Source organism: Henckelia pumila, chromosome 3, assembly GCF_033568475.1.
Source record: "Henckelia pumila isolate YLH828 chromosome 3, ASM3356847v2, whole genome shotgun sequence".
Taxonomy (NCBI): Eukaryota; Viridiplantae; Streptophyta; class Magnoliopsida; order Lamiales; family Gesneriaceae; genus Henckelia; species Henckelia pumila.
The window spans coordinates 144,130,404-144,157,425 of NC_133122.1; the positions used below are offsets into that span (position 1 = coordinate 144,130,404).

General features: G+C 37.1%; 2 protein-coding genes across 5 annotated transcripts; one reads left to right on the forward strand and one right to left on the reverse strand.

Annotated features, from left to right (window-relative positions):
• The first annotated feature begins 4,264 nt into the window (after positions 1–4,264).
• LOC140890427 (actin-related protein 6) lies at positions 4,265–8,789 on the forward strand. Of its 2 annotated transcripts, none has more exons than XM_073298199.1 (8): positions 4,265–4,980; positions 6,349–6,565; positions 6,641–6,704; positions 6,874–6,958; positions 7,040–7,090; positions 7,174–7,236; positions 7,320–7,465; positions 8,657–8,789. In XM_073298199.1, exons 1-7 carry the CDS (start codon positions 4,289–4,291, stop codon positions 7,447–7,449), a joined length of 1,302 nt encoding a protein of 433 aa, XP_073154300.1. In that variant the 5' UTR covers positions 4,265–4,288; the 3' UTR covers positions 7,450–7,465; positions 8,657–8,789. The 2 variants fall into 2 exon arrangements, with proteins under 2 accessions (XP_073154300.1, XP_073154299.1); XM_073298198.1 differs by lacking the exon at positions 8,657–8,789 and adding an exon at positions 7,979–8,195.
• On the reverse strand, positions 8,457–25,864 carry LOC140890426 (uncharacterized). 3 transcript variants are annotated; one of them, XM_073298195.1, is made up of 21 exons: positions 24,814–25,864; positions 23,555–24,026; positions 22,508–22,595; positions 21,072–21,253; positions 20,649–20,785; positions 17,902–17,968; positions 17,291–17,453; positions 17,062–17,170; positions 16,436–16,511; positions 16,156–16,338; positions 15,324–15,484; positions 14,127–14,235; positions 13,597–13,798; positions 13,224–13,510; positions 12,968–13,089; positions 11,601–11,745; positions 11,432–11,524; positions 10,403–10,476; positions 9,295–9,348; positions 8,914–9,213; positions 8,457–8,791 (listed from the first exon to the last, which is right to left on the reverse strand). In XM_073298195.1, exons 1-20 carry the CDS (start codon positions 25,812–25,814, stop codon positions 8,919–8,921), a joined length of 4,020 nt encoding a protein of 1,339 aa, XP_073154296.1. In that variant the 5' UTR covers positions 25,815–25,864; the 3' UTR covers positions 8,457–8,791; positions 8,914–8,918. The 3 variants fall into 3 exon arrangements, with proteins under 3 accessions (XP_073154296.1, XP_073154297.1, XP_073154298.1); XM_073298196.1 differs by lacking the exon at positions 8,457–8,791 and having other exon boundaries at positions 9,071–9,213; positions 10,389–10,476; XM_073298197.1 differs by lacking the exons at positions 8,457–8,791; positions 8,914–9,213; positions 9,295–9,348; positions 10,403–10,476; positions 11,432–11,524 and having other exon boundaries at positions 11,605–11,745; positions 12,968–13,109.
• Positions 25,865–27,022: the final 1,158 nt, after the last annotated feature.

Genomic DNA, 27,022 nt, shown 5'->3' on the forward strand with positions numbered 1-27,022 from the left:
TAGCGTTCCTCGAGGGACCACATAGATCTAGGTGAAGAAGTTCAAGGGGCATAGAAGTTGATACAAAATTTTTGCTTTTAAAAGATTCCCTTGTATGTTTGTCAAATTGACACGCATCACAAACAGAATCAAGTTTCAAATCAAGTTTTGGCATACCAACGACTAAGTCAAGTTTTAAAAGTTTTTCGATGGTACTAGGACCAACATGACCCAATCGTCTATGCGAAAGAATGTTGTCATCAACATTCACGGATACAAGGCTTTTTATATTTGATAAAGATAAATTATTTAAAGAGACCTTGTAAACGTTCTCACTTCTATATCCTTTGAAATTTATGGATTTGTCACTAATAAATGATACAGTGCAGTGTTGGGGAGTGAATTTGACTTCATAACCTCTATCGCACAATTGACTTATGCTTAGTAGATTATGCTTAAGTCCTTTTACTAGGAGTACATCATCAATTAGACAAGAATTAGATATACCTATTGAGCCGATGCCTTCAATTACTCCTTTGCTGTTGTCTCCAAAGGTGACAGTCCCCTTCTCCTTTGGTTTGATTGATTGAAGAAGATCCTTGTTCCCCGTCATATTTCTAGAACATCCACTGTCTAGATACCATATGCTAGGGAGAGCATTTTTCTTGTTTCCCTGAAAATAATTGATTTTGGTACCCTTTAGTTCTTTTGGGTCCACAATGTTAGAAAAGAGAGATACAAAATAGACTTCTAAGAGTTCAGTCTCTCATAGCAACATCATCGCTACTTTCCAAGAGTGCTCCCAGTAGTAGGTATGGCATATGGCCACTTTAAAAACCTATTTCCTTGGACAGAGCAACGTTCAACAGGGAGACCAGCCGCAAGTCAAGGCATTTTTAAGCCGATCTATATTGAACTCCCTTAGATTGTGATCTCATAATGCCGACTAATGAGTTGTTAAGTACTCTTAGGCCTTCATTTCATATAGCTCTTTTGAACATATTGATATTTCAATGATCTGCATTTATGTCTAACATGACCAGATTTGCAACAATAAGAACAAGTAGGGGGTGATCTCATTTTAACTTTAGCTATTAGACTAGCAAAGTCTATAGACTTTTTACCATAGCCTATTCCTCCCTTATCAAAGCTACATTTCTGCATGCTAAGTAGGTTGTTCAATTTATTGCTACTCACATTGAATTTATCGAAAGATTTTTCTAAGTGATCTAAGTCATCCTTAAGTCTAAGGTTATCATGCTCCTTAGTTTCTAATTCCTTTTTAAGATTTCTATTCTCTTTTCTAAGAACCTTAACCATATCAAACATATCTTTATAAGCATGTAAGAGTTCATCGTAAGTAGGTACCTCGTCATCGTCGTCAGAGACGATGTCATCACTTTTAGCCATTAAGCAGAGGTTTGCTTCCTCGTCGTCGTCGTCGCTATCACTCCAGGTAGCTAGTAGGGCTTTCTTCTTTCCTTTGTCCACTTTCTTCTTGAGTGGGTATTCATTGGCGTAGTGACCTTGTTGTTGACAGTTGTAGCAGGTCACTTCTTTCTCAGGTTTCTTGTCCTTTTTGAATTTGTTTCCTCGCATGAATTTCTTGAATTTTCTTGCGAAGAGAGCCATGTCATCATCGTCATCTTATTCGACTTGTGTAGTCAAGGCTATCCCTTTGTGCTTGACATCTTCTTTCTTTGATTCTTTTCTTGTGGACACTTCTAACTCATGGGTTTTTAGGGTCCCATGTAGTTGATCAAGATCATAGGCGGCAGTGTCCCCTTTGTTGGATTCGATGATGGCGGTTCTCTTTGCATCCCATTCTTTTGGTAGGGCACGAAGAGCTCTCCTCCAAACTTGCTTGGTAGGATATTGTTCTCCCAATTGTGCTAACTCATTGATGATTTGAGTAAGCCTTCGGAACATGGTGTCAACATCTTCATTGGATTCCATCTCAAATGTTTCGTATTTGAGTTGGAGTAAGTCGATCTTTGTCTCTTTCACTTGGTTGGTGCCTTCGTGACATATCTCTAGCTTGTCCCATATCTCTTTAGCAGATGAGCACATCGATATACGGTTGTACTCGTTCATATCTAAGGAACAATGCAAGATATTCATAGCTTTAGCATTTTGCGAAATTAATTTCATGTCCTCTTTTGAAAAGTCATTCATTCCCTTAGGAGTTTCAACCCCATCAACTATTTTCATAGGTGTATAGGGACCTTTCACCGTCACTTTCCATAGGTCATAGTCTACGGATTGGATATATAGGGACATACGATTTTTCCAATACCCGTAGTTTATGCCATTGAAAAGAAGAGGACGATTAGTAGATTTCCCTTGAGCATAATCACTTGCTAGGTTTGCCATAAAAAGGTTTTGAAAAGTATTTTCAAATGGCTCTGATACCACTTGTTAGAACCTAATGGGGGGGGGGGGGGATTTAGGTTCTATTGGTAACTTTAGCAATTTAAAGCGATTATGCAAGTACGCAAGCGGAAGACTTAAGCAATCAAATAATAAGTGCGGTAAATAAATGCGTAATGTAAATAAAGCAGTAAAAGGGATAAGAGATGTTTATGGAAGTTCGACGATAAATTGTCTACGTCTCCCCTTCTTGGTTAAGTCGATTAACCAAGGATCCACTAGCACTTCGAACGTCTTGGTCTTGATGGCTCCAAGGATAGCCTTACAACTTGACACGATCACCGCGCCGATACAACTCAACACTCTTGGCCTTAAGGGCTTCAAGGATAGCCTCAACACTCGTAAAATACACTTGGCTTCACACACAAGTGTTTACAAAACCGAGCAACCAACTCACAAACTAACAACCCTCGATATTACAACCCCGAATACAACTCGATATGTGAATATATTTTGAACACTCAAAAGGGGCTACAAATTGCTCAACAAATGGCTTGAATGATGCTTGAGAGGATTGAGAGACTTGAAGATGTTGGGATGGATTGAATGGCCTCGGAATGCCTCCTTTTATAGCTGAAATTTTGGCATCGATCGGAACTTCCGATCCCTGCATCGGAGCTTCCGAAATTTGAATTCTGAGACACGCGGGTGTACAGGATCGGAACGTCCGATCCACTTCGGAGCTTCCGATCGGCGCAATAAATATGGTGTCGAGCAAAAGTCTTCCGGACAAGATTATCAGGCGGCCGTTCAGGATCGAAACGTCCGATCTCGTTCGGTGCTTCCGATCTGCTTCACTTCGTTGCCTCCGATCTGCTTCCGAACAATATAATATTACATAGAAAATGATCGGACCTTCCGAACCAAGATCGGAGCTTCCGAACCTGTTCTTCGTAGCTTCCGTTCTGCATTCCGAACAATATAAAAATCCCTGAAATAGATCGGACCTTCCGAACTAGGATCGGAGCTTCCGATCCACCCTTAGCTTTCGAAGATGCTTCTGATCATGATCGGAGGTTCCGATCTCCAATCGGAGCTTCCGATCCCGTGGCTGAAAACTTCTTCGAATTTTGTTTCTGATCTTGAGTATGAATTTAGTATTAATTCATCTTGAAAATTTTAACTCTGTAATAAGCTCAATGTAAATATTAGTAACATTTTAACCTAGATTTGTTAATCATCAAAACATAGAGAAATAAGACTTGTTAATGCATTAAAAACATTAATCTCATAATTCGAGATTTATATGCGTTTAAGGCGTAACAATTTTTGTTTAGATAAATTTAACACGTGTTAATAAACCTATTTTGTGTTTTAAAAGTTTGCTTTTCAAACTTAATGATTTTAGTATGTAAAACCAAATCGGTGTTAATTTGTCAAATAAATAAATATTCGATGATTTTAGTGATTTCTCTTGAAAAATTTCCAAGTTTAACAAATCAAATTAATGAAACAAATACAACATGTTTCTTTTGAAATGGTCTCAAGGATCTTTATTCTCTGTACGAATTAACTATGTTCATATTTACGATAAAAATAATAGGTCGTTATCTATGACTCTGTGAGATGAGTCGACTTTGCCGTTACTTACAAGAAAAAATATATTTTTGATATAAAAAATAATTTTTTTTTACGTGTGATTCAAATAAGAGACATTTCTCACAAAATTGACGTGTGAGACAGTTTGCCATGAGTTTTTTTTTTTTTTTTTTTTGTAACAATGAATAATTCAAATTGACATAAAATTAATTCGCGAGACCATTTTCGCTATTTTTTTTAAAAAAAAAATAAAAAATAAAAAATAAATAGACCGTCTTATGAGTTTTTGAAACAAAAAATAAAACTATATCGTTCGCATAAACGTCAAGAGAAAAAAAAAATGTCTAACGTGGTGGTGCTAGACAACGGCGGCGGTTTCCTGAAAGCCGGCTTCGGCGGCGAGCGTGACCCCGCCTGCGTTGTCCCCAATTGCACCGCCCGTCCGCCCTCCTCCAAGAAATGGCTCCTCGCCGACCAACTCCTCTCCCCAGGAGAAGACCTCACCTCCGCCACCCTCCGCCGCCCCTTCGACCGCGGCCATCTCATCAACCCCGACCTCCAGTCATCCATCTGGGCCCATCTCTTCTCCACCCTCCTCAAAATCCATCCCCCCAACACCTCCATTCTCCTTACCCAACCCCTCTTCACACTCCCCTCCATCCAACGCTCCGTCGACGAAATCATCTTCGAAGAGTTCAATTTCAAGTCCCTTTTCGTGGCCGACTCGCCGTCGCTTGTGCATTTGTATGAGGCGTCTAGGAGGCCATACGGGTTGATTTCGAAAGCGCAGTGTAGCTTGGTAGTGGACTGCGGGTTCAGTTTCACTCATGCGGCGCCTGTGTTTCAGAATTTCACGCTGAATTATGGTGTGAAAAGGATGGATCTTGGGGGTAAGGCGCTGACGAATTATCTGAAGGAGTTGGTGAGTTACAGGAGTGTGAATGTGATGGATGAGAGCTTTATAATGGACGATGTGAAGGAGAAGCTTTGCTTTGTGTCTCTTGATGTTCAGAGAGACCTCAAGATTGCCAGGTGCGTATGCGCTCTTGTCTAGAGTTCATTTTCTTTGCATTGCTTGTTCTGTGTCTGGACCCACTTGTTGAAACATTTTGTCCACTGAAATGCCATTACTGAGAAAATTCAAATTCTGAGTCCATAGGAAGTAGTTTGTTGAGTTTTACTTGAATTATTTCTTCCGTTGTCAGGGCCAAAGATTAAGGAATGTAACTAGATATAATTTTATAGATTTAACAATACTTTCATACAAAAGCAAAACGTTGAGCTATCTACCATGAGCTCGACCTTGAGGACAAAGTGATTTCTACCATGGAATCAGAAAAGCATGAAGTCACTTATTTAAAACAATAGATGTGCGGAAACATGCTGGTGCATTTAGGTTGTCTTTGTTGCCTATTGTTCGATCACCGTGTACATGTATGATTCACAAATTTAATTAATTTCGGTTATATGTTTCCCAATCATGGTCTTTACACATTGACTCAGTATAAATGCTATAGTTATCGTTTCTCCTTCGAGATTTTGGTAAGATCCATTTTCATGCAAATTTTACCAAGCTATAGCAGGAAAAGTAAAAGTGTTAAGCAGTAGGCAAGAATCACAATTGATAAATTCTGTAACATTGCATGTGTGCTTTTTGGCTGTTGCTGTGGCTGTGGTTGTTCGCCTGTTCCTGTTCAACACTCAATGGCTTCTTTGTTATTTCTGTATTCTGGAACTATAATACTTTCTCTTTACACTCAAGGGATTTTTTTCATTTTGGTTTATCTTGTAGAAGAATGTAGGTATCCAACCTATCACCGGATCTCAAAAATACTTCCATACTTCGATTGTAACCATGTTTTCAAGATTTCCCTGGTTTTACCATCTTGAAAGCCTCGAAAAATAAAATATCTCACATCTACTTTCCTGGTTAAACCACTATGAATGAAACCACTTATCGGAAATTCATCTTGTCGTGTTTATTTGTTGATGTAATACATAGAGCTTTTTATGTTTCATTTAGCAGGGGGATTCATCTTTTTCCTTTATTGGCTGCCATATTGGAAAATATACCAAATATGTATAAGTCTTTCGTGATATTGTGCGGCTAAATTATCCAACAATGAAAGCCTAATCTTTTTTATAGGCACCGCTGGAAAATATGCCAAGGATATTAATGTTTATGTAATGTCAGTGGAATTACCGAAACTAACCTCGTGATATCTCTTTGATGTTGCATATGATGTGATTTAGAGGTGCATTTTCCAATTGCCGCATCATCAAATGATATCTTATCATCCAATTTTGTACATTGGCTGATTCTTGCTTTTGTGTATTATGAACTCTTACTTTCTAGAGTTTTATTTTGGCATGTTTTCATGCGTGGAAGTGAATGTACAGGAGACCTGGTAACGATAATATATTTAGGTGTACTTACGTGCTTCCTGATGGCATCAATTATATGAAGGGTTTTGTGAGGGATCCTGACGAAGCAAAGAGGCACATCTCGTTGGATGATGGGACACCTTTTCCCCCTGCAGGAGAGAAGGGTTACATGGAGTGTCAGGATGTTGCTGAAAAACGTCAAGACAGGAGGAACACCGACCTTTCCAAAAATGTATTCCTCATCTTGTTCAACTTCCTTACGATCATTTATTTTATTCTCAAATTGTAGATGGACCTTCTGTTGTAGGAATTTAGCCTGACCAATGAGCGGTTCCTAGTACCGGAGATGATATTTCGACCAGCTGATTTGGGTATGTTTGCAAGTCCATACTCGAATTGGTTCTCAATGGTTTGTTAAATCTATGCTTAATCAATATTAGTCACAGCTTATTAGGTTCTGTTATATATTCAAGTTTGTATCATAAACAGCTGCAATTTGATTTAGTGTTTTTTTTTTCCGATCATGCGAATGCTACATAGGAATGAACCAGGCAGGACTTGCAGAGTGTATCGTCCGAGCTGTCAATTCCTGCCATCGTCATCTTCACCCTGTGTTATACGAAAGGTAGCATCAAAACAATAATTGTCCGTTAGTTTTGGAATTTTATCGTGGATTTTCTTCAATGATCAACAATATTCTGTGCAGTATTATCTTGACTGGTGGCAGCACATCATTTCCTCGATTTGCTCAAAGACTGTGAGCATTCATCCTCTGCATTCATTCTCTAAATTTTCATTTTGATAAAGCTCGAACACTGACATTATTTAATGTATAACCAGAGAAAGAGAACTTCGACCCCTTGTTCCTGATGAATACCAAGTAAAAATAATAACTCCAGAAGAGTAAACACCTGTCTCTTGAGTGTACTTTTGTGCAAATGATTTATGTTTCATTTCTGACCATGACTCGATTGTGTTGGTTTCAGTCCCATTATAGGTGTTTGGCGTGGGGGATCTCTTTTAGCATCTAGTCCTGATTTTGAGGCGATGTGTGTCACCAAATCCGAATACGAGGAGCTTGGATCTGCCAGGTGTCACAAGAGATTTTTCAACTAATTCGGAGATCGTCCAGGTAATGTTGTACAAGTGTTTCTCCTTATAACCCAGTTGCATATATCGTTTCTTGATGAAAAATATGACATATAGAGAAATAGTAAAATGAAGTGCTGTACAATTGTTTCTCGGATGCTTCCCCACATTCAATGGTTTACAAGAAGGGCATATAGGAGATTTCTTGGCGTGACCAAAAGGGTTAACATATTGTTTAAGGTGTAAACTCAAAACTTGATTGAATAATTGGCTTTTGATTGTTCCAAGTGGGATCACAACTGAAAAGAATGATTGGTGTTGATATTTGTCACATTCAAAAAACAATATATATCGAGTCTTGAGTTTACACCATAAACAATAGCTTAAACCTTTTAGCCCAAACCATGAAATCTCCTATATATATGTCTTTCTCAATGTGGGGAAAGCATTCAAGAAACATCTTCGTTTTAGCAGTGCTCTCACTTTCATTTTTCTGTATCGAATTGAGAAAATTGTTGGGAATTGAAATGGAAAAATTAAATTATTGAATTCACAGGATACAAGCTACGGCTCTCCGTTGGTAAGTGCATTGCGCTTGGACCCATTGTGATAAATTCGTTACATGTTTTATTTGTCGACATCTTCTAAATTATGTGTCATTTATGGTCGCCATGTGTATTTTTCTTATTTCACACTTTATATATGTATATATAACATATACACACATGTTATCGTTACCAAACGTTCCCTCAATTGATAATAGTTAACATAAGCGCTTGTTCTATCCACTCAGATAAAATTCAATTTAAAGCAAAAAGAATTAATGCTTAAATTCTAGAAACATGAAAAATTTTAATTAGTTCTCTCGATTAATTTATTCAAATGATACTTGTAGTAAGTAACACGCGATGAAATTGTTTTAAGGCTCGTGTGTAAGATGAATAAACTAATCGGGAGAAAAAATTAACTTTTAACGTGTAGGATCAGTCAAGGTTATGTACCTAAATTTTCATCTCAACACTTAGTCCCTAACATTTAAAAAATATAACAAAATTATCCTTCAATGTTAATTTTATGTATAAAATGGCAAGGACTAAATTGTATGATATTTTAGGGACCAGCTATAGAAAAAAACAAATTAAATGATTTTTTGCAAAAATAACATTGCATGTATACAAATGGAACGATTATACCACAAACAACACTTCGGTAATGCGTGCATATCACTTCTCAGGCGGTGATTCAACATTTCCTCTTGAGTGTCATGCTGCCTTCATCTGAACATTAGAAAAGCCTGCACGCATTTGTTGGAACTATGCTGCGTCCGAAAAGTATCGACGCAGGGGAGGTTCCCACCGAGGGTCGGGATCTGCAATGATAATGGGACAAAAGATGAAAAGCAAATAAAGGAGGAACCACTTGAACAGTTGAATATGCTACTAAAAAAAACTTGTAGAACAATAGGATCACGGAGAAATTAGAGCTACTAACACTGTTTAGTCAGTGTAAGGCTGAGAGTCCATGCACAGATGTACTAGTTTCCTTTGGTACTGTCCATAATATTCACCAACTGCAATGACATCATCGTTTACGGGGTTCAGCCCAGGTAAGTTTGACAGCTTATCTCTGATTGAAGATGCCTCTTCATCAGAATCCAAGTTTGAGAGGAATGTGGCATGGATTTCACGGCAAACAAGTATGAACATTGCTGCTGTGTCGGGCAGCTGCGCTTCGCGAAGTGCTGCAAGTGCCTCCGGCAACGCACCAGCTGCAACATACAAGATCAAAGCCCTGCATTGAAACATGGTTGCGGTTGCATTAAAATGAAACAGTGTCATCTTTCTAGAACGACTGATTTTTTAAGAATGATACCTCCAAAGGTTATGTTCAGCGTATAGAACTTGTTCGGCCCATCTCTGCAATACCCTGTGGAATGTTTCACATTCATACAAGCCACAGTCATTTAACCCTTGAATAAATCAACACTTGAAACATTTTACAAGCATGGTATAAGGATACATTTCCCTTTAGTTTGCAAAATTTGAAGGTACATTCTCTAATTTTATTTTGAACAGTTGTGTAATGCAAATGCCACAATTAACGTTTTCTTGTTTCTAAATAATGGGTATTTCTCTATCTATGATTTCGTGTTCGTAAGAGTTTCACATAAACATGAAATTTCCAGCAGTTAAACTCATAAAATTGCTGAAATACAATAGCCCATGAGCCTTTGACACAGCTATTTCTTACTTATTCTTCCGGTTTTTTAATGCTATTATGATTTTTGTTTTGGTTGATCAAATACAAGGTCCAAACAAATCAACAAAGCATGAAAATATGTTGTTTGGACTAAAGTTGGAACATCGTGGGCCGTGTTTACATTCACTCCCAAGCCCCATTTTCAATTCCTGGAAATAAAACAAAGTGTAACAGTTTTGGGCCAGCAAGCAATAGTATTGCCTTTCTAGTTTAACAGGATATTACATAACGTTGTGGCACTCTGAACAAGGAGTTGAGGTACATGAAAGGATAAAAGGGTAACTAATCACATGTTGTGAAGCAAGAAAACGATACGGACAGTGTGGTGGCGATAGCGTGGTGATCCAGTAGAGATGCCGAGGAGAGCAGTAATTAGTAGAAAACTGGGATCAAATGATGGGAAAACCTGGTTTGGTTTGCATCGTGGGTTGAGCAATGTCAGTTACAACAATAAATGCATTTTATTATGCTTTTGAGTGGCTTTAAACCAAGATACGGTACAGAGTGTGAAACCGGTGGTTTTTGAGAGACAAAAATGGAGTTACCCCCAAAAACCTAGAGATCAGGCACGAGGTTTATATGATTTTTCTTATTAAATTCAACTGCGTTCCTACTAAAATTAGAAAACCATCTGTGTAAACAAGCTTGCAACAGTAAATGAACAAAATGGTATTTGTGCATAGTTCTAATAAAGTTGGAAGATAAACCTGATGGAACACACCTTGCATAATCAGATCCTTTTAAATGTGTTGCAGCTAGTGTTGCAGCATCAGTCCACCGTCCAGCATCCTGCAACTGAAAAGAGATGGAACCACATATAAGCAACCATAAGAATATAATTCCTTTCTTGATCTCTTGACTAGTTTTTTCTGAACTTTTTGATATCAGTTGCAAGGGTTCACTCTGACACGGCTGGGTGAGCTGAGCTCATGGTATAATTAAAAGGGGACACGGGGAGAGAGGCAAGAGAGTTGGGCATAATCCATAGCAAGAAGTTCAATAAGGGAGGACAAGAAGAGCAAACAAGCAAAACATGAATAACCCTGAGTTAGATCTTGGTAAGCTTTAACGATCACAGTTTGAGGTGCACCCTTGAGAGAACAACTGGAAGCAATGATAACATGTATTTCATAAGAAATGAACATGTGGCCTTATTGGGTGTAACCAAGGTTCTAAAAGTGCGAAACACGCCGAAGCGTGGAGGTCGAGTTTCATGTTTTTCAAGCTTAAGCGTAGAAAACGTTTTCAAATTTTTGTTATAATTTTAATTATTTTAGAAGTTTCCTATAAATCTACAAATAATATAATAAAGTGGTGGTTTAATCGAACTATAAGCATATTGAAGCTTAAGCAAGATTAAGCAAGCTTTTTTGGAAAACTGGGTGTGCCAGATCCCCAGGGTACAACCAACTTACATTAGAAAAAAGTCATAACACGTGCATGTCATGGTGAAGTGTGAACACTGGAATTATGCATAATAAAATTAAAATAATAGCCACGCTGTTGGATCATCGCACACAAGATGCGTGTGTTCCGGAAAAAGATAAAGAAGGAAGTTTTTGTTTTAAAAATTTATAATAAAAGTAGATAATTTTTCAAATTGAAATGGGAGGAGAGAAAAATAAAATATAAAGAAAAATGATATGTAAAACCATCTAGTTAGTCATATAATTAGAATAGGATACACATTCTTGATATATATATATAATAAAAGATATATATGCACATATCACACAAGATAAAATGCTACCTGAGAGCAAGCTTCCTGGTATCTACCTACAGCACAAAGCAGGTGCATGCCAGACAATGATCTATCAGACCTGACCATATTGGCTGCAACTACCTAATCACAACTCACAAATATCAAATCAATAAATATTACAGACCGCCAACAAAGTAGTTCCGAAACAAGTACATACCTTCACAGCCAGTTCAAGCAGAGAACTGGACACAGCAGAAGAAAGGGCAACAGCTCGTAAAGCATTTGCATAGAAGTAAGAGCTCTCTGGAGGAGTTGAGAGCAATAAACTAACAGCAGCTTCCAAGTTGCCAACTGAAACAAGTCTGACCATCAAGGAAATAAAATTTACATGGATCCGTTTATGTGTAACATACACTGAGATTATGTATGATTCATTAAGAATGTCCATTAACTTGAGTGCAAAACCACGAGTACACATTACACATAAAGCAGGAGCAGTCAACACTGGACACATGGAGTGCCTCCGAGCTTTAAAAGGTTTTCATTCACTACTTTTTATATACATACAAAGCAATACAAATTTGATGTTTTTTTAAAATTTGAATTGCATGAAAATTTCAAAATGATTCTTCCTCCACATTATTTGAACGTAACACTTACCACAATCGTCTTTAAGCTCTGCAACTGTAAAGAACATTGGGTATAAAATTACAATTCTCCATATCCAAAATACAAAAGTATTAGGTATACCAGTCATGTTTCTCTTGTAACTACCAACCTGGAAAGCAACTACCATTTTATGAGGCATCTAAACCTGGCTTCTGTTATGCAATAACATCTCTATTGCAGATGGTTATGAGCATGTTTATAAAATCTGCCCACACAGAACTACACACAAATCTGTCTTGGATTAAACTGGTAAACATATCAATTAGCCCCATCACTTATAGGGAGTTCAAAGGATATTTCATGTGTCATAAAGGAAGTGAAGTAACAAAAATTAATTAAATATGCAAGAAGAATGGAGCTATTAAACATAATGATAAAAGGAAGATACCTAATCCCAGTGACCTTCCATCTTTTCATGCTTAAACCAAAATAAGGGTACAAATAAAATTCACATATCATGCTCAGTACTTTCTGACTAAAAGCAAATCGAATCTTAATACGCCATATTCTAATTCTGAACAGAAAATGAAGCAATCTACGAATATTTTAGCTTCATAGTGATGAACAAATACGCCAAATCCAATTAGCCACTTAGCCGAAAAGCGCTAAATCTTAAATATAGCTGAATATATCAAATAGAGCACGCAAAAAGGAACGTGACTATGGTTAATAGTTAACTATCACAAATGCAATTGCTATCTGGATCAAAAAATAAATGTAATTGAAGAACTGTAAACCTCCAAAGTTGTGTAATAGAATTCTTAAATACAGTCCATAGAGATAGAGGCCATGCCCCCACTCTTTTTTTTTTTTTTAAAAAAAAAAAAAAGCATGCGATATGGCAGCAATGCAAACAACCCATTGACAGTTTCAATTGTCTCATAAGTTGAGGATAATTTTAGAGAAATAACTCACTCATGTACACGGTTTTGAATTGCCTCTTCATCTTCTAATTTCTCATGCCAAGTAATACGTTCGGTTGCCCGCTCACACAGTTCTTCTGGTTGAAAAGCCATAAGTCTAAGTTGGCCATTAATCTGGTCATGAGAAAAAGTACCTGAGAAAATTCTCAAGTATAGCATATGATCTATGCATTGACACAGCATGACTCTGTCATACAAACCAAAAGACATCATAGCTAAGTTGATTACAATGGCGAAGAAAAACTAACCAACAAATTCTTTTTCCCCGATCCAGGCCCTGATTTCCCTTTTGAAGATATCCTACTCAATATTGATGCCTCATCTATCTCAGGAGTTTGAGCTGATGTTGGAACTTTTTGTGGAGACTTATTAGCCATTTTAGACATCAAGTGGTTGAGAGCATGAGGCAGCTGTAGCCAAAAAAGTGCTTCCATGGAGTCCCCAAAGACAGCAGCAGCAAATGCTAACCTCAACGATGAGTCCTTTTGAACAACTTTAGAGTATAGTCTCACTTTATCGTCATCAAGCAGGCAGCCTTAATATAATACAGAGAGAGGTAAATGTCATTAAATGCTTAAGATCCAAGAACTCTACATGTTTGTAAACAAGAAAGAAACAGACCTTCTTTACGGTAAGGCTCTAATACTTTAAGAAGCATCTCTGGAACAACAGTGTCACCAATACGTGGGGAATCCATCATATAACCACGAAAATCTCCAGCAGATGGGGTTTTTGGAGTATGTGAATCTACGATATTCATTGATGTACTAAAGGCATCGAACCATGCAGGCTTTACACCCAACTGTATGATCATCCGCAACGCCTTTAATGAAGAAATATCTAAAATGAGCAATAGATGGAACTTCAATGGTTTTCTTAAGATCAATTTTAACTCTGACTGATCACCGACGTTCGTAGAACGTTGTCATGATTACCTATGAAACAACGGAAATCTTATTGAACAGTTTAGTAGGACCCAGACGGACATTACCACTAACATGAAACCTCCAAGTCATTAGACTATTGAATCATAAGTAGTATATATTATCATGCATCAATGATCAGTGACAAATAATAAAATGCAATCCGTCAAACTGCATAGGATCACAATCTTTCTCTATCGAACTACCAAGTCAAGCATCGGAGGATACCAGGGCATGTGGCGTGGGGAGCAATACAGGAGAAAGTAAAGGTACGGGCCGAAATCTCTCCTTCACGGACCGGGATTGTGCACCAATACCCCCAAGTTTTGGGTCATTTCTGCATGCAAAGGTATTTGCCATCACATATCAACTCCAAAGCCAAGTAACACGTACACAAATTTATAATCACAATTTAAAAATGAATCAGGGTTGTGCCCAAGCACTACGTCCTCAATTTACGCGGTTGATTTGATGCATAAAAAGTTACTTTCAGTAGCTATCAATCATCCGAGCATAAGATAAAACAGAAGCCCCTTTTAAGAAGGAACTGATTTTATTTACCAGTGACTACAACTACATATCCATGTTCAACCCATTTTCTTACAGTAAATTTTCCTGATCATCTGAGGTCATTCTTTGTAATCTTCTAAACTGACTGGGCAGGGTAGTAGTATTCTTACAAAGATCGCAACAGTTCTAATGAAAATAGGACCAAAAAATATCATGGCAAGTTGATAAGCAGACATACAAAATTTGGCTGATTGCAAAATTAAAATTACTGTCAGAGGAAGAAGTTAATGTGTTATTCTGGCAGCTAGGGGTGTTAAAACTTTGGATAAAACCAAAAAAATTGTAAATCCAAACCAAGAAAATCAAACACCGAACCGACCGAAAAGCAAATTTTAAATTCGTATATAAACGTCAAAACCAAAGTTTATATGGTTCGATTTCAAATTATATATGTTAAAACCGAATCGACTGAAAAAACCAAAATTCAATTAAATTATAATTTTTTACTTGTATTTATTTAGATTATATATTTTATGAGATGATATTTAGTGCATGAAGAATCATTTTGAATAATTTTAATTGATTGTTGTTTTCATTTAGACTTTATATTGAAAGGTTTTACCGAGAAATTACCAAAAAAGATAATATAGTATATTTTACAATACATTTCTATTATTAATTTAAATAATTGTATCAAAACCGAACCATTGTGGTAGAAAACCGAACCGAACCGAACCGAACCGAACCGAAGAAAACAGTTCGGATATCGGATTATATATTTCTAAAATTGAAAAAACCAAAAAAACTGAACCGACAAATGAATACCCGTACTAGCAGCTTGAAATTCATTTTCTGAGCATTTACTTGTGGAAAATATAAAACATCAAAACTTGAACCGAACTTGAAGGAACGTACACAGTAACTTCAACAAGACGGAAACTACTATCAGCTCCAGCAATGCACAGCACCAACGGATCATTCTTATTTGTTCGCAATGGCATCCAATCAAGTTCAAGTACAAGTGTTCCAGGAAATTGGGGTTGCAAAAGAGAATTAGCCATTGGATCAGGCGAGTCCTATAAAGTGCAAACAATCGAAACTATTAAAATCAAACGGAGAGTTATTCAAGATCCACATGAGAAAAAGTGAACTGAAGCTTGACATTTGCATGACCTTTGATTGATGAAACCTGGTAAGAAATGGTTTCCTAAATCAAGTATTTAAAACAAGTGATTCGAGAAAGTGGACACTTTTTGTAAGCATATGGATGATTTCAGTGACAATACCACAAATCATTTAGGCTATGTCTGCATCCATTTCCCACCCCTCCATGCCCAAAACTGAAACCAATTATTACACTTCCATTTTAATATTCTACCCCCATGATATATTTATTTCCTTGATCAATCTCAGAATATAATCTATTTTTACTGTAATTTTAGACCACCCTTCGAAAGTACTATACCATTATTTTATTTCTTAATTCGATATATAATATATCTACAGTATGATATCACAAACTAATATTGTATGACATCTACTATAAATATAACCCATTCAGATAAAACCACAGAGTAAATAGCATTCTCGTCCAATTCTACTTTCAGAAAATAATTTTTGGCATACGATGAAAGAAATACCAAACATTGCCTAGTCTTCCACACACCATAATCAAGATAACTTCCAAAGAGGTGTGAAGACAGCATAACATGCGTGAATATGATCAACTACTGTCTTGTAAACTTACAAGGTCAAACACAGAAAATGTGTTGTCATAGAATAGCACAGCAATGCGCCCACGGCTCCGATCTCCAGGAACAACCGGTGAGAACTTAATTCTCTTAATACCATCCCTGTGAGTGTTGAATGAGGATGACTGGCCAGTAGTCACATCCCACCAGCGTATGTTCCCAGACCTGTCCCCCATAACCTGAGATGAGTATGCAAAGCTTATACCATGAAATCTTCCAATTAAGTTGAAAACATGTAAACTCAATCTTGGTAAATTAGTATGAAATGGTACATACTACATGAGGCAGGCGATAGGCCATTGCCGTAATTAATCCATCCGAGGAAACAAAAGATGAAGATGGCCACTTAGGTCTGATATGATGAAAAATTCAAATATGATAACAGGAGTCAGAAAGCATTCATGGTGTCGAAAAAATCAATGATATACCAGTCACATCCGCAATACAAAATGGTTACTTGGTAAACATAGAAGAGAAGTAAAATGCTCAAGAGATACAGTTGGATGATATTAATAAGAATGTCGAAAGCTGGATAATTTTTTTGTATACTCAAATTATTTTTTATACAAAAAAATCTTAAGCTAACAGCAAAAGTCTTAAATAAGATCAAATTTGTTTTAGTGGAGAGTACCACATTAAATGGTCTCAAAATTTTGCCAAGATGTTCTTTTTAGGTTTCGGCACGTATATATATAAATGCGATCAACAAAACAACTATCCCATTTCCAATAAAAACTCTCATACTATCCAATTGTCAAGAATATGTTCAATCACTCGATACCTGTAATTTCAAACGGATTCTTACCAAAACTCAATTAAGTCCAATGTAAATAAATGATGTAATTGGTCTGCTAAAGCACATCTTTAAACAATTACAAACTAAGGAAGAAAAATAAGCACGCCTGAAATCTCGAATTCTTCGTCCATGAACCTCAAAAACTCCAAGTGCACCATTGACCAACGCAAATGCAAAGCTTTCCGAAAATTCATCTTGAGATCCATCAGCTCCTTCTGCAAAAGATGAACTATAGCATGTAATTATGACGGAAGTTAGAACAAAGAAGGATTAGATCCGTAGACAAGGACTGATTAATATATATAACTTCTCCAGCAAAAAATCGTGGCTAGAACCTGATGAAGGGGCTTTAGTAGGAGAAGAGGTCCCAGATGGAGGCATTCCAACACGCTCTCTGGATAAAAATGACGAGGTTCTTGAAGGTGTACTTTGAGTTGGCCTTGGAACTGTGGGAAGTGTCCATTCAAGAACAGTGAATGGTAGGGCTAATGACCGCAGCTGCATGATAAAACAAAATAAAATTTACTTTTACCAAAGACTTTGAGGTCAAAGAATCAATAGTTTATACAACCAACAACAATTTGTATTCGTTGCTTCAAAGTAAAAAAATCTGATTAAAAAAGTGGAAGCAAAGGACTTTCAAAACAGCTGCATATGGTGCAGAAGATCAGTGTATAGAATTCAAACTGAAACATTCTATAAAAAATGCTCCATGGCTCATTGAGAACCCATGGAACCACATATAAAGGAAAAGTCTTTAAATGGACACAACAAAAAATTTATCGGCAGTCGTCTGAAATTTTACCAGAAAACATCTGAACCTTAAACTGTTGAAGAATTTAATTGGTTATCAAAACATCCAGACACACTTAGTCAAGCAAAATAAACAATGTCTATCTAAAATCCAAGATTGGCAGAAAAAGAACCAGAATTGGCAAAAACTTGCCATTATTGGAGTCTTTGTCATTGCCCAAACCTCTACAGGTGCATCCCGAAACAAGATCAAAAGATATCTGAAAGAAATTGCAGCCATATCATGGAAGAACAAATTGCATAAGATACCATGGCAAGGAAAGGAAGCGGGTATCAAACAAATGCATGCAAGCAAAACCACCAACACTTTCAAATGCTAAAGAAGCATTAGGGTTGAGTTTGGTATTGGAAGAAGAGGGTACTACTATGGCTTTAAATCCCATGAACAATATTTAACAAACCTCATGTTTTTTTGGAATATATATGCATAAGAATGTTGGAAAAATATTTATTTACTGATACTGTGATGTAAATATGTGATATTATAACATTCCTTTGCTAGGATAGTCTTCTTGTGCTACAGAAGTAATAAAATTCATTCCTTATCGAAAAGAGAAGTCTAGGATTGCATAGTATTCTAAAAATTTCATAAACTTGTCGAAAAGAAAATTTCAAAACGTCCATCAAACTCATCCGGACATAAAATTAAAAAATATATCTTTTTCAATTGACTCGATATGTTTTTGATGATAAATCTTAAGTCGCGTCTGTAATAGGCACCAAAGCCCGAATTAGGGCAAAGATCGATCCAAACCAGCGGGCCTAACAAGGATATGAACCAGATTCAGTCAAGGGATAACAATGACAAAAAATTAAGGATATCACCCAGCCCTAGTCAAGGAATAAAGATTTCAACTGGCTTTAAAACTATAGGATTCAAGATTTCCTAATTTATTGTGCTTTCAAAGCATGATTAGTCAATGGTTTCCTTACTGAAATATTATCCTATTTGTATTTAAGAGAGAAAATAAGTGGAGTAAATATCAGATTCAGAGTTAATATTCCAAATCCTTGATCAACATGATCATGAAGTTCTTCGAGAAGACGAGCCTCTAAACTTACTCCATTCAAAATAGTGGAAAAGGCAGAAAAAGCCACCAACAAATCAACGTTCAAAATGACCAACCGCTCAATCACCCTATAACTAGATCCTTTACCAAGGCCATAACGTCCCTCGTGTTTGTAGACTCAACAAAATGGAGTGACTCAGACCAAATTAACATCTCATATTTGTCACTGGTACTATTACGTTAACTACCACAATCCCAGAAATCTTATAGGAGTAAGGCCCAATCTTATTGTTGCACACCTCGTAAATCGTCTTCCTTCTCAAGAACTTCAATGCCCGACCCTTGTAATGTTTAACTGATGAATTTCCAATCACAAAAATCCTGAATTCCTTGGGATGTATAACTTATGTTCTCACTAGTCAAACAAACTTAACAAACCTAGTGTAATATCACCCTTGCTAGTCTAGGATACTAGCAAGGATATGTAGATCATATAACTTTCATCAAGATAGGAGGACAAGAGGTAATCCACTCAGCAATTTATGTGGATTGTCTAATCATTGAAGATGATACAAGTTAAATCCAAGAGTTTAAGTAGCAGTTGGAGACAGAATTTTAAGCATAAATTTTGGAGAATTGTAAGTGGTACTATGGAAGAGAGATTTTGAAAATGCCTGAGCGAGTTTTCATTTCTCAATGGAGATATCCACTCAATTTTTTACACAAGGAAAAGGGGAAATTAAGACGCAAACCTGATTGTGCCCTACTGAAGAAAGGTCGTAGTAGAATATCCTCCAGTTGACAAATGAAGATACAAGTGTTAGCTAGAAAATTCTCTCTTTCTTGCATGACCTGACATACACTAGTAGTTAACCATTATAAACTAGTTCACGCACTCTACAACTAAGCAGCATCTATAGCAATCTGACAGAATTCCTTAATATCTCAAAGGAACTCGACCTAAAGGGTTGATGCTCAGAAAAATAAAGTATGGATATTGAAATCTTTGCAGACTGTTGATAGGCCTTGGAGTTGGGAATATAACAAAAATACTGCCAGATATTGTACAAAAATTGTGGTGAACTTAGTCATGTGGGAAGGTGTGGAAGCAGAATTTAAAGCTATTGCGCAGGGTATATGTGAAATGCTTTGGCTAGAAAGGCTCATGGGAGATCTGTATATATGCCCATATCTGCAGATCAGAACTTCGCGAATGTTGCAAGCAATGAGCGATGCCACTACCAGTAATGTGAGTCATGTGATCCAATGTGATCAAATAAACCAAGTTAGAATCACATTGACCACCTGACTAAGCTTTCCATCTTCCTCAACCTAGTCACAACCAATGTCCAATACCTCTAACACCAAAGAGAAATGGATAAAAATAGAAATTGAAAGGGAAAAGGGATAAAAAGCAGAACGTGATGGTCACAGCAAAAGTTGTAAAAGTTGGTTTCTTGTACCAATGTTTTCCAGTTCTAACTACCGGTGTTTTTACTTCAAGTAAATAGCTAATCAAGCATGTGTAAATACTGTTTTTGACAGCTTCTGGTAAATCATGAAGTAGCAAGTGATGACTAAGTAATCAACAGGAAGCCTTCCATATTTAAGTTTTTTTTTTTTGACGCAATAAGATCTTTGTGGGTTCACCAAAACAAATCAAACTCTGAAATCCATATAAAATGAAACATGGATTTTTTAACTCCCTTGCTTCTTTTTGAATGTGCAACAAATGCAAAGAGTTAATTTTGTAGGGCTAGAGAAAGATTATTATGCTTGATCAGCAAGAGACAAAAAGACAAAGCCCTTAGGAGTTAAACTGAAAAGCTAAAAAATAAGCAAATAAGTACATGATAAAAAATCAGCAAACCTTCCAGAAGATGAAGCCCTCAATGCTCTGATTGGAGCTCTCTCTGGCTTTTGCATGGTTCGAAATGTTCGATTAAGGCCACTTCTGAGGCAGGTAACAACTAGTCTATTAACATATCCTCCTGTTTTTTCGGTTACCTGATTCCACAAACAATGTTAAGAGTGAAAACAGCAGTATCTATTCTATTATACAAAAGACGAGTACACTAAAAACTAATTTTGAGGACACCAAAATATGTTATTCCTTAATTAACCTTCCTGCCCACAACCCCACTGAAAACCTCTCACTCACTCCACCTTTCACATGAAAAAATTCCTCTTTTATACACGCGAAACGTGTGCATATTCCACTAGTAATGATAATAATTGAATGCATGACAACATTTGAAGCATATAACCATACAATAAATTGGGCAATTCCTACCTGTGTATAAGAAAACGACACCAATCTTGAATTTCCCAGCCAGCGTAATCCCCTGACCATACTACTATGAATGGAAAAACTCGCAGCAACAGCATTTGCAGAGATATCAATCACATCAACTGTGCCACTTTGAGTTCCTAAAGCAACTAGCGGAACAGCTACAGCAGGAGAATTTCCCCCACCTTCATGCATCAGATGGAAAATTAGTTTTTTTTTAATAATAATAAAAATAATAATAAGAAACTCATATTGATAATTGATAAACAAAAGAGTAATTACAAGGGTGGACCAGAGGTCAACACTTGCACAACAAAAACCACCCAAAAATATTAGCTCAAGCTAACATCGAAAAATAATACTCCAATCTCTATACACATCAGACACCGAAAAAGATTTAAATTCCGCAATCGACTGGGAGCCCAAAACTTAATCTCGTTCCAACACCCTTCCACCGAGTCTTCTTGATCTTCAAAAACCCTCTTATTTCTTTCCAACCAAACGAACCCGCAAATGCACTGAACCACAATATTCCAAAAAATCCTGTGCTTCCTTCCCAAGTCTCAACCTAAATCCAGTTCAAAAAGATCCCAAATAGATTGAGGCACGACCCAAAGTCCAAACTAGATCAAACTCCACCAAGGCTTTGCTCCACATCGAGCAAACAAAAGGACAATGTAAAAGCAGATGATCCTGAGTTTTTAAAGCATGCCTACACCTACATAAAACACACCAACTAGGGCCAACCAGTACGAGGGATTCCTCCTTTGCATCTCCTCCATAGTCGGAATTTTACCAAGAGCAGCAGTCCATGAGGACACTTTGACCTCGGAAGGACTCGGCATTTTCCAGATGACTTGAGAAAGAGGAAAAGAAAGAAATGAAGAGACCGGAAAATGACTCGGAAAAGGATTTAACAGATAATTCGCCCGAAGATTCCAGCGCCCAAGATCTAAAATCAGCAGCACGTTGAACTAGAGAAATTTGCCTAGCAACACAGTCAACTCGTCGTCTCCCCGTCCCTAAGAATCCCGCAGAAATGCAAATCCCAAGAAAAGATACCGGAAGACAAAGTTCAAGAACCGAAGAAGGATATAGGTTGATTTCGAGCCATCAAAATCTGATACAAGGGAAAAGGTCCTGAAAATGAAGAGCCCCCCACCAACAATCCTCCCAGAATCTAATCCTGTGACCTCGTACCTGACAAACTGAAGAGAAGCCGAGTAAATCCTAGAGACGAATTTCCAAGTGCTCCTAAAAGTGGCATTCTTGGCTAAGCCCGGGGTCCACCAGATGGATAATTAGTTGCACGCACACACAAAAATGTTTGCCAATATCTTAATAAATTCACTCCAAATTTTGAGGACCAGAAGATTTTACAACTGGGTTGACTTGAAGAAAGGATTTTAAGGATCACATAAATGAAGGAGAGAACTCACGTGCCAAAGTAGCTGTAAGCGAAGGAGATGGTACAGCCAGCATAGTTACTGTTGACGAAAGAAGATGCAGTTGCCCTACTAGGTTAATCTGCATTGATATCATAGCAAAAACAAAGGTAAGGGCATGTATTTTTAGTCAATTGCAGGATATTACATGCCGGATCCCCACCCAATCCAAAATAAACATATTGTTTGCTACAATCACAGGAAACCTAAAAGAATTTGAGTTTGAAAACCTCAACAAAAAACAGCAAAGCAGAATCAAGTTACTACGAAATAATAAATTTTCAAGAAGGGTTTAAGCCCAAATATTATCCAGCAGTGCCTCGAGCGCTTTTTCCGACCCAGTTCAACCTAAAGCTTAATGAGGTAAATAGTTTTGGAAATTGAGGGCGACATCATGAGAGAGAAATCAAATGGTTTCAACTCCCTTTCAAAGGTTTTTATTAAAAGATTTTCAACACCTGAATCCCTTCATTTTTCTACATAATTGGTTATATTCGCACATCAATCACCAACTCAAACAAAATATATTTTCATCCACCTATCACCAACCAAAAAAAAAATCATCTCGAAATCTCTTTCAAGATTTTTAAAACTTTGATAAGATTTTTACATCTAAACAAGAAAGTCAGAGATGAAGGGCGGGTAACTCTTCAAATTAACTACACCAGTAGATCATGTTTCAATCCTAACATCTAGAAGCTACCATGCCTCGAAGATCTAATATTTGTTCAGTGACTCGTACGAAATCCATTATCTAATCTGATTATGGAAATTAAAGCCTTCTTGTTATTGCCAGGTTATTGAGAACTAGAAAATTTGGAAAATAAAACAAGTAAACAACAATGGTTTTTAAGTTCTTGTCCTTTCACTTGTTTTTTTTCAATGCTGTCAGTGGATGTTCAAAAGATTATATTCAAATTAATATGAAAACTTTAGATAATAATTACCATCAAATCTATCACAGCAAAGTTTGACATGAAAGATATTTAAATCTAAAGAAAATAATACTAGCTTTGCATTAAAATTCTCTAGACAGCCAACCTTAAATAAAACTTCATCTGCGGCAATGGTACGTCTAGATTGGCTGTTCTTTCTACTATATGTATCATCTTGCTGGTAAACTGAGCTAATTGCATGTTCATCAGCTGAAAAATCTAACCGTGATTCTTCTGGAACTGGAACTTTACTGGCTTTTGCAATTTCGCTAACAATCTCTATATCCTTCTGAACAGCACTAGATTCTTCAGCAGTCAGGCACCATTTCCACAGTTTCCCATCATCCGAAATTGATACTATATGAGTTTTAGAAATGATAGAAGATTCGTCAACAAAATCAAATGGACTGTCGAAATCTGTATCAAGAGAAGTCGCATCCCAACAAAGCTTGCCAATGTCTTGGAGTGCGGAATCTAATTTGGAGATGGTAACAGCAAGAAGTGATGGAGAAGGAACAGATGTACCGATTAAGGGGATCAATTCTTCCATTGAACACATAATGTGCACCTGCTCGCCTCTGCAGTAATAATAATAAACAAATAAATATGCATGATTCTGTTTCAAATCTAGATAACAGAAAGATTTTTCTAATTGTGCACATGACGAAGATGTACAAAAATGAATTATCAATCAGACTTAATTTATGTTGTTTTCCGGCATTCTGTTCTACAAAAACTCTATTAGGAAGACCAGAAATAGCAAGCCGGTAATAGAACTTAAATCTGGTAAGATTCAGTTCTTCATCTTCTCAAATAGATGCATAAGCACCACTGCATTACTAACAACCATAAGATCAGGATAATGAAAAAAATCACATATCTTTAATCATAAAACTTTGAAATTAATCAACATATTATAAATTATCATTAAGTTAGTCATACCCGGAACTGCCAAGATGCAGAAAGGGGTTTTACTTTATAAGTAGATGCAGTAATCGTTATCATTTCCTCTTGTTGTTTCACAAGTTCTAGAACCCGTTTCTTTTCCACAATTCTAGCAGAATATATCTTGAAACTCTCATTAAAGTCAGCCCCATATTATAAGATTGAAGATACCTTTCAGCTCAATCCATTCGCATGTCACATAGCAATTATAAGGATGATGGAGAATAAGCATCGAGTCCCGACATCTTTGCTCAATAAATCGTGGTCACACAAACAAATTCAGCATTGAACTAAACCTCACAATAACTTTATTGGAAACGAAGAGCTGGCCAATGGTGCCATTTTTAGCACTATATATAATTGAAATTAAACACCACCACAGCCATGTGACTTTTAAAACCTATCGTGCTGAGTACTCACTCTTTGCATCGCCAAGTAGTGAGCTTCCCATCCATATGAGCACAGTAAAATATCTCCATACTCGCATCTGGCAACACATCTAAAACCTTTCCGCATCCCCTTGGCAGGCCTGTTGCAAACAGAACAGATTCATACTGCAAGTCAAACACCACGAGCTCCCTAGGAAAGCCCACTAATATCACATGCTTCCAGTGTGGCGAGAACGCAAACTTCACCAGATAATTTGGGAAAGCCGATGAAGCTGGCGCTCCACCATTAGTAGTAGGAGAATCCCTCTCCAGTCTCTGCAATTCCGAGGCGTCAGTACGAATCTGGAGCTCCTTCATAGCAACATCGTTCTCTGAGTCACCAAGCAATTTCACCGAGAGCAAGAAGCCCTTGAGGCCCAGAACACAGAAATGACGTGAATCAAAGGGGTCGCGGCGGAGACAGCAGAAGTACTCTGGCGAAGCGTCATACTTGAAGAAACATCTCCCCGTAGCGGTATTGTAAAGAGAGAGCATTGAAGGCCCGGAAATGGCGGCGAGACCCCAGGAGTCGGAGCGGGTCTGAACCCAGCAGAGATCCTGAACGCCCAATTTAGACGAATTAGGAGAATTGCTGTCCAAGAACAGTATCGGGGACTTGGATCGTAAATCTAGGATCGAAATGCGTCCATGGCGATCACCCACGGCGATAAGAAGGTGAGGGGATGAGTTCTCGAGGAGGAGGTGAGGGAGTGGGAGCGGAGACCATCGGACAGCGGTTATGAAAGGAGAGACAGCAGAGGGAGTGGGCGGGGGCATGGGAATGGTAGAGACGAGCTGCATGGAATGTGTGTCGAGAACGGTGACGGAGCTGCCGGAGGCGTAGGCGAGTAGGCCGGCGGCAGAGAGATCAGCTGATCCGCCGTTGTTCTTGGACGGCGGTCCGGGCAGCATGCAGTCCCATGAAGAGGAGGAGGTGGCGGGGGAGGCGGCGGAGGACAAGAGTTGATCGCTCTGCGACCGAGGCATCGACATCGTTGTCGGTCGTGCACTCAAGCTAGGGAGATCTCAATCACCATCTCTTGTAAAATGCTTACAGCCCCGCGGCTAAATATCAGTAAATATATATATATATATATATATATATATTTAATAATAATAATAATAATAATAATATGAGAATTATAGACCTTTCCATTTGATTCATGTCCGGGGTAATCGGGATAACGTAATAGCTTGCAATTTATGATATTTAGGTAAATCATATCATATAAGATTTGTGCATTAGCTCGTTCAAGAAAATGTTTTGACAGATCGTCTGAGATAATGTTTTTGTCAAGAGCTAATACTCCACCAACTCGGATATCCCAATGAAGACTAATTTACGAAAAAACTGACATGACATCCGAAAGTGATAAAATATGTTTGAAAAATGCTGACTCGTCGAGCTAGCACATCAATCATTAGACCAAAACAACCAAAAATTATTAGCTGATGAATAAAACCAAAATTTGAAAACTCAATGAATAAAAACCCAAAATAAACAAGTTAAATGAAGAAAAAAAACCTCCTCCCTTAATATTATATTAGCCATGAAGCACATGCATTGTATGTGCGAATCATAATATATAAATATAATATATTGTATATTTAATATTTTTAAAATTTTAAAGTACTTGGTTTATCTTTATTTTTTAGTGTTGTAATTTTTTATTTTTATGTTTTACAAATCTATAAAAATTTTAATTGTTTTGAATCAAATTCAGTTTCAAAAAAAATTGACGAGGAAAGAAAGAATAAAAGAAGGGATGAGAGAAATAGGTGGGAGAAGTGTGTAAAATATGAAGTTAGCTGCAGAGTAGGAAAGGGGTATAGAAGAAAAAAAATTGGGAAAAAAATCACCATAACATCAAAAAACAGTTTGTATAGACATCTCACATTTTAATAAAAATAGTCAAAGATGTACAAGTCCAACCACGTGATTTTTTAAAATTTAAAATTTTCATTTTTTATTTTTAATAAGTTTCTAATTTTTTTTACATAAATTTAATTTTCCACTAAACAAAAAAAACAATAGACATTAAAAAATAAAAATAACATGTTCAGAAAAAACGTACGTGATTTAATAAATATATATTCTGTAAATGAATACATTGGATTGTTCCCACCAAGAACGGAGCCAGAATTTTATATTTGGGTGGGCTGAACTTGATACAAATTATAAACTTTTAGTGGAAATATAA

Excerpts from the sequence above, each read along its gene's own strand:
- LOC140890427 (XM_073298199.1), top strand. The coding sequence starts at position 4,289 with ATGTCTAACGTGGTGGTGCTAGACAACGGCGGCGGTTTCCTGAAAGCC. Across the intron at positions 4,981-6,348 it reads AGAGACCTCAAGATTGCCAG|GAGACCTGGTAACGATAATA; the intron begins GTGCGTATGCGC and ends GTGAATGTACAG. Across the intron at positions 6,705-6,873 it reads ATTTCGACCAGCTGATTTGG|GAATGAACCAGGCAGGACTT; the intron begins GTATGTTTGCAA and ends AATGCTACATAG.
- LOC140890426 (XM_073298195.1), bottom strand. The coding sequence starts at position 25,814 with ATGTCGATGCCTCGGTCGCAGAGCGATCAACTCTTGTCCTCCGCCGCC. Across the intron at positions 13,799-14,126 it reads TCCCCACGCCACATGCCCTG|GCGTTGCGGATGATCATACA; the intron begins GTATCCTCCGAT and ends TCTTCATTAAAG. Across the intron at positions 13,090-13,223 it reads CGGGGAAAAAGAATTTGTTG|ATTAATGGCCAACTTAGACT; the intron begins GTTAGTTTTTCT and ends TCTCATGACCAG.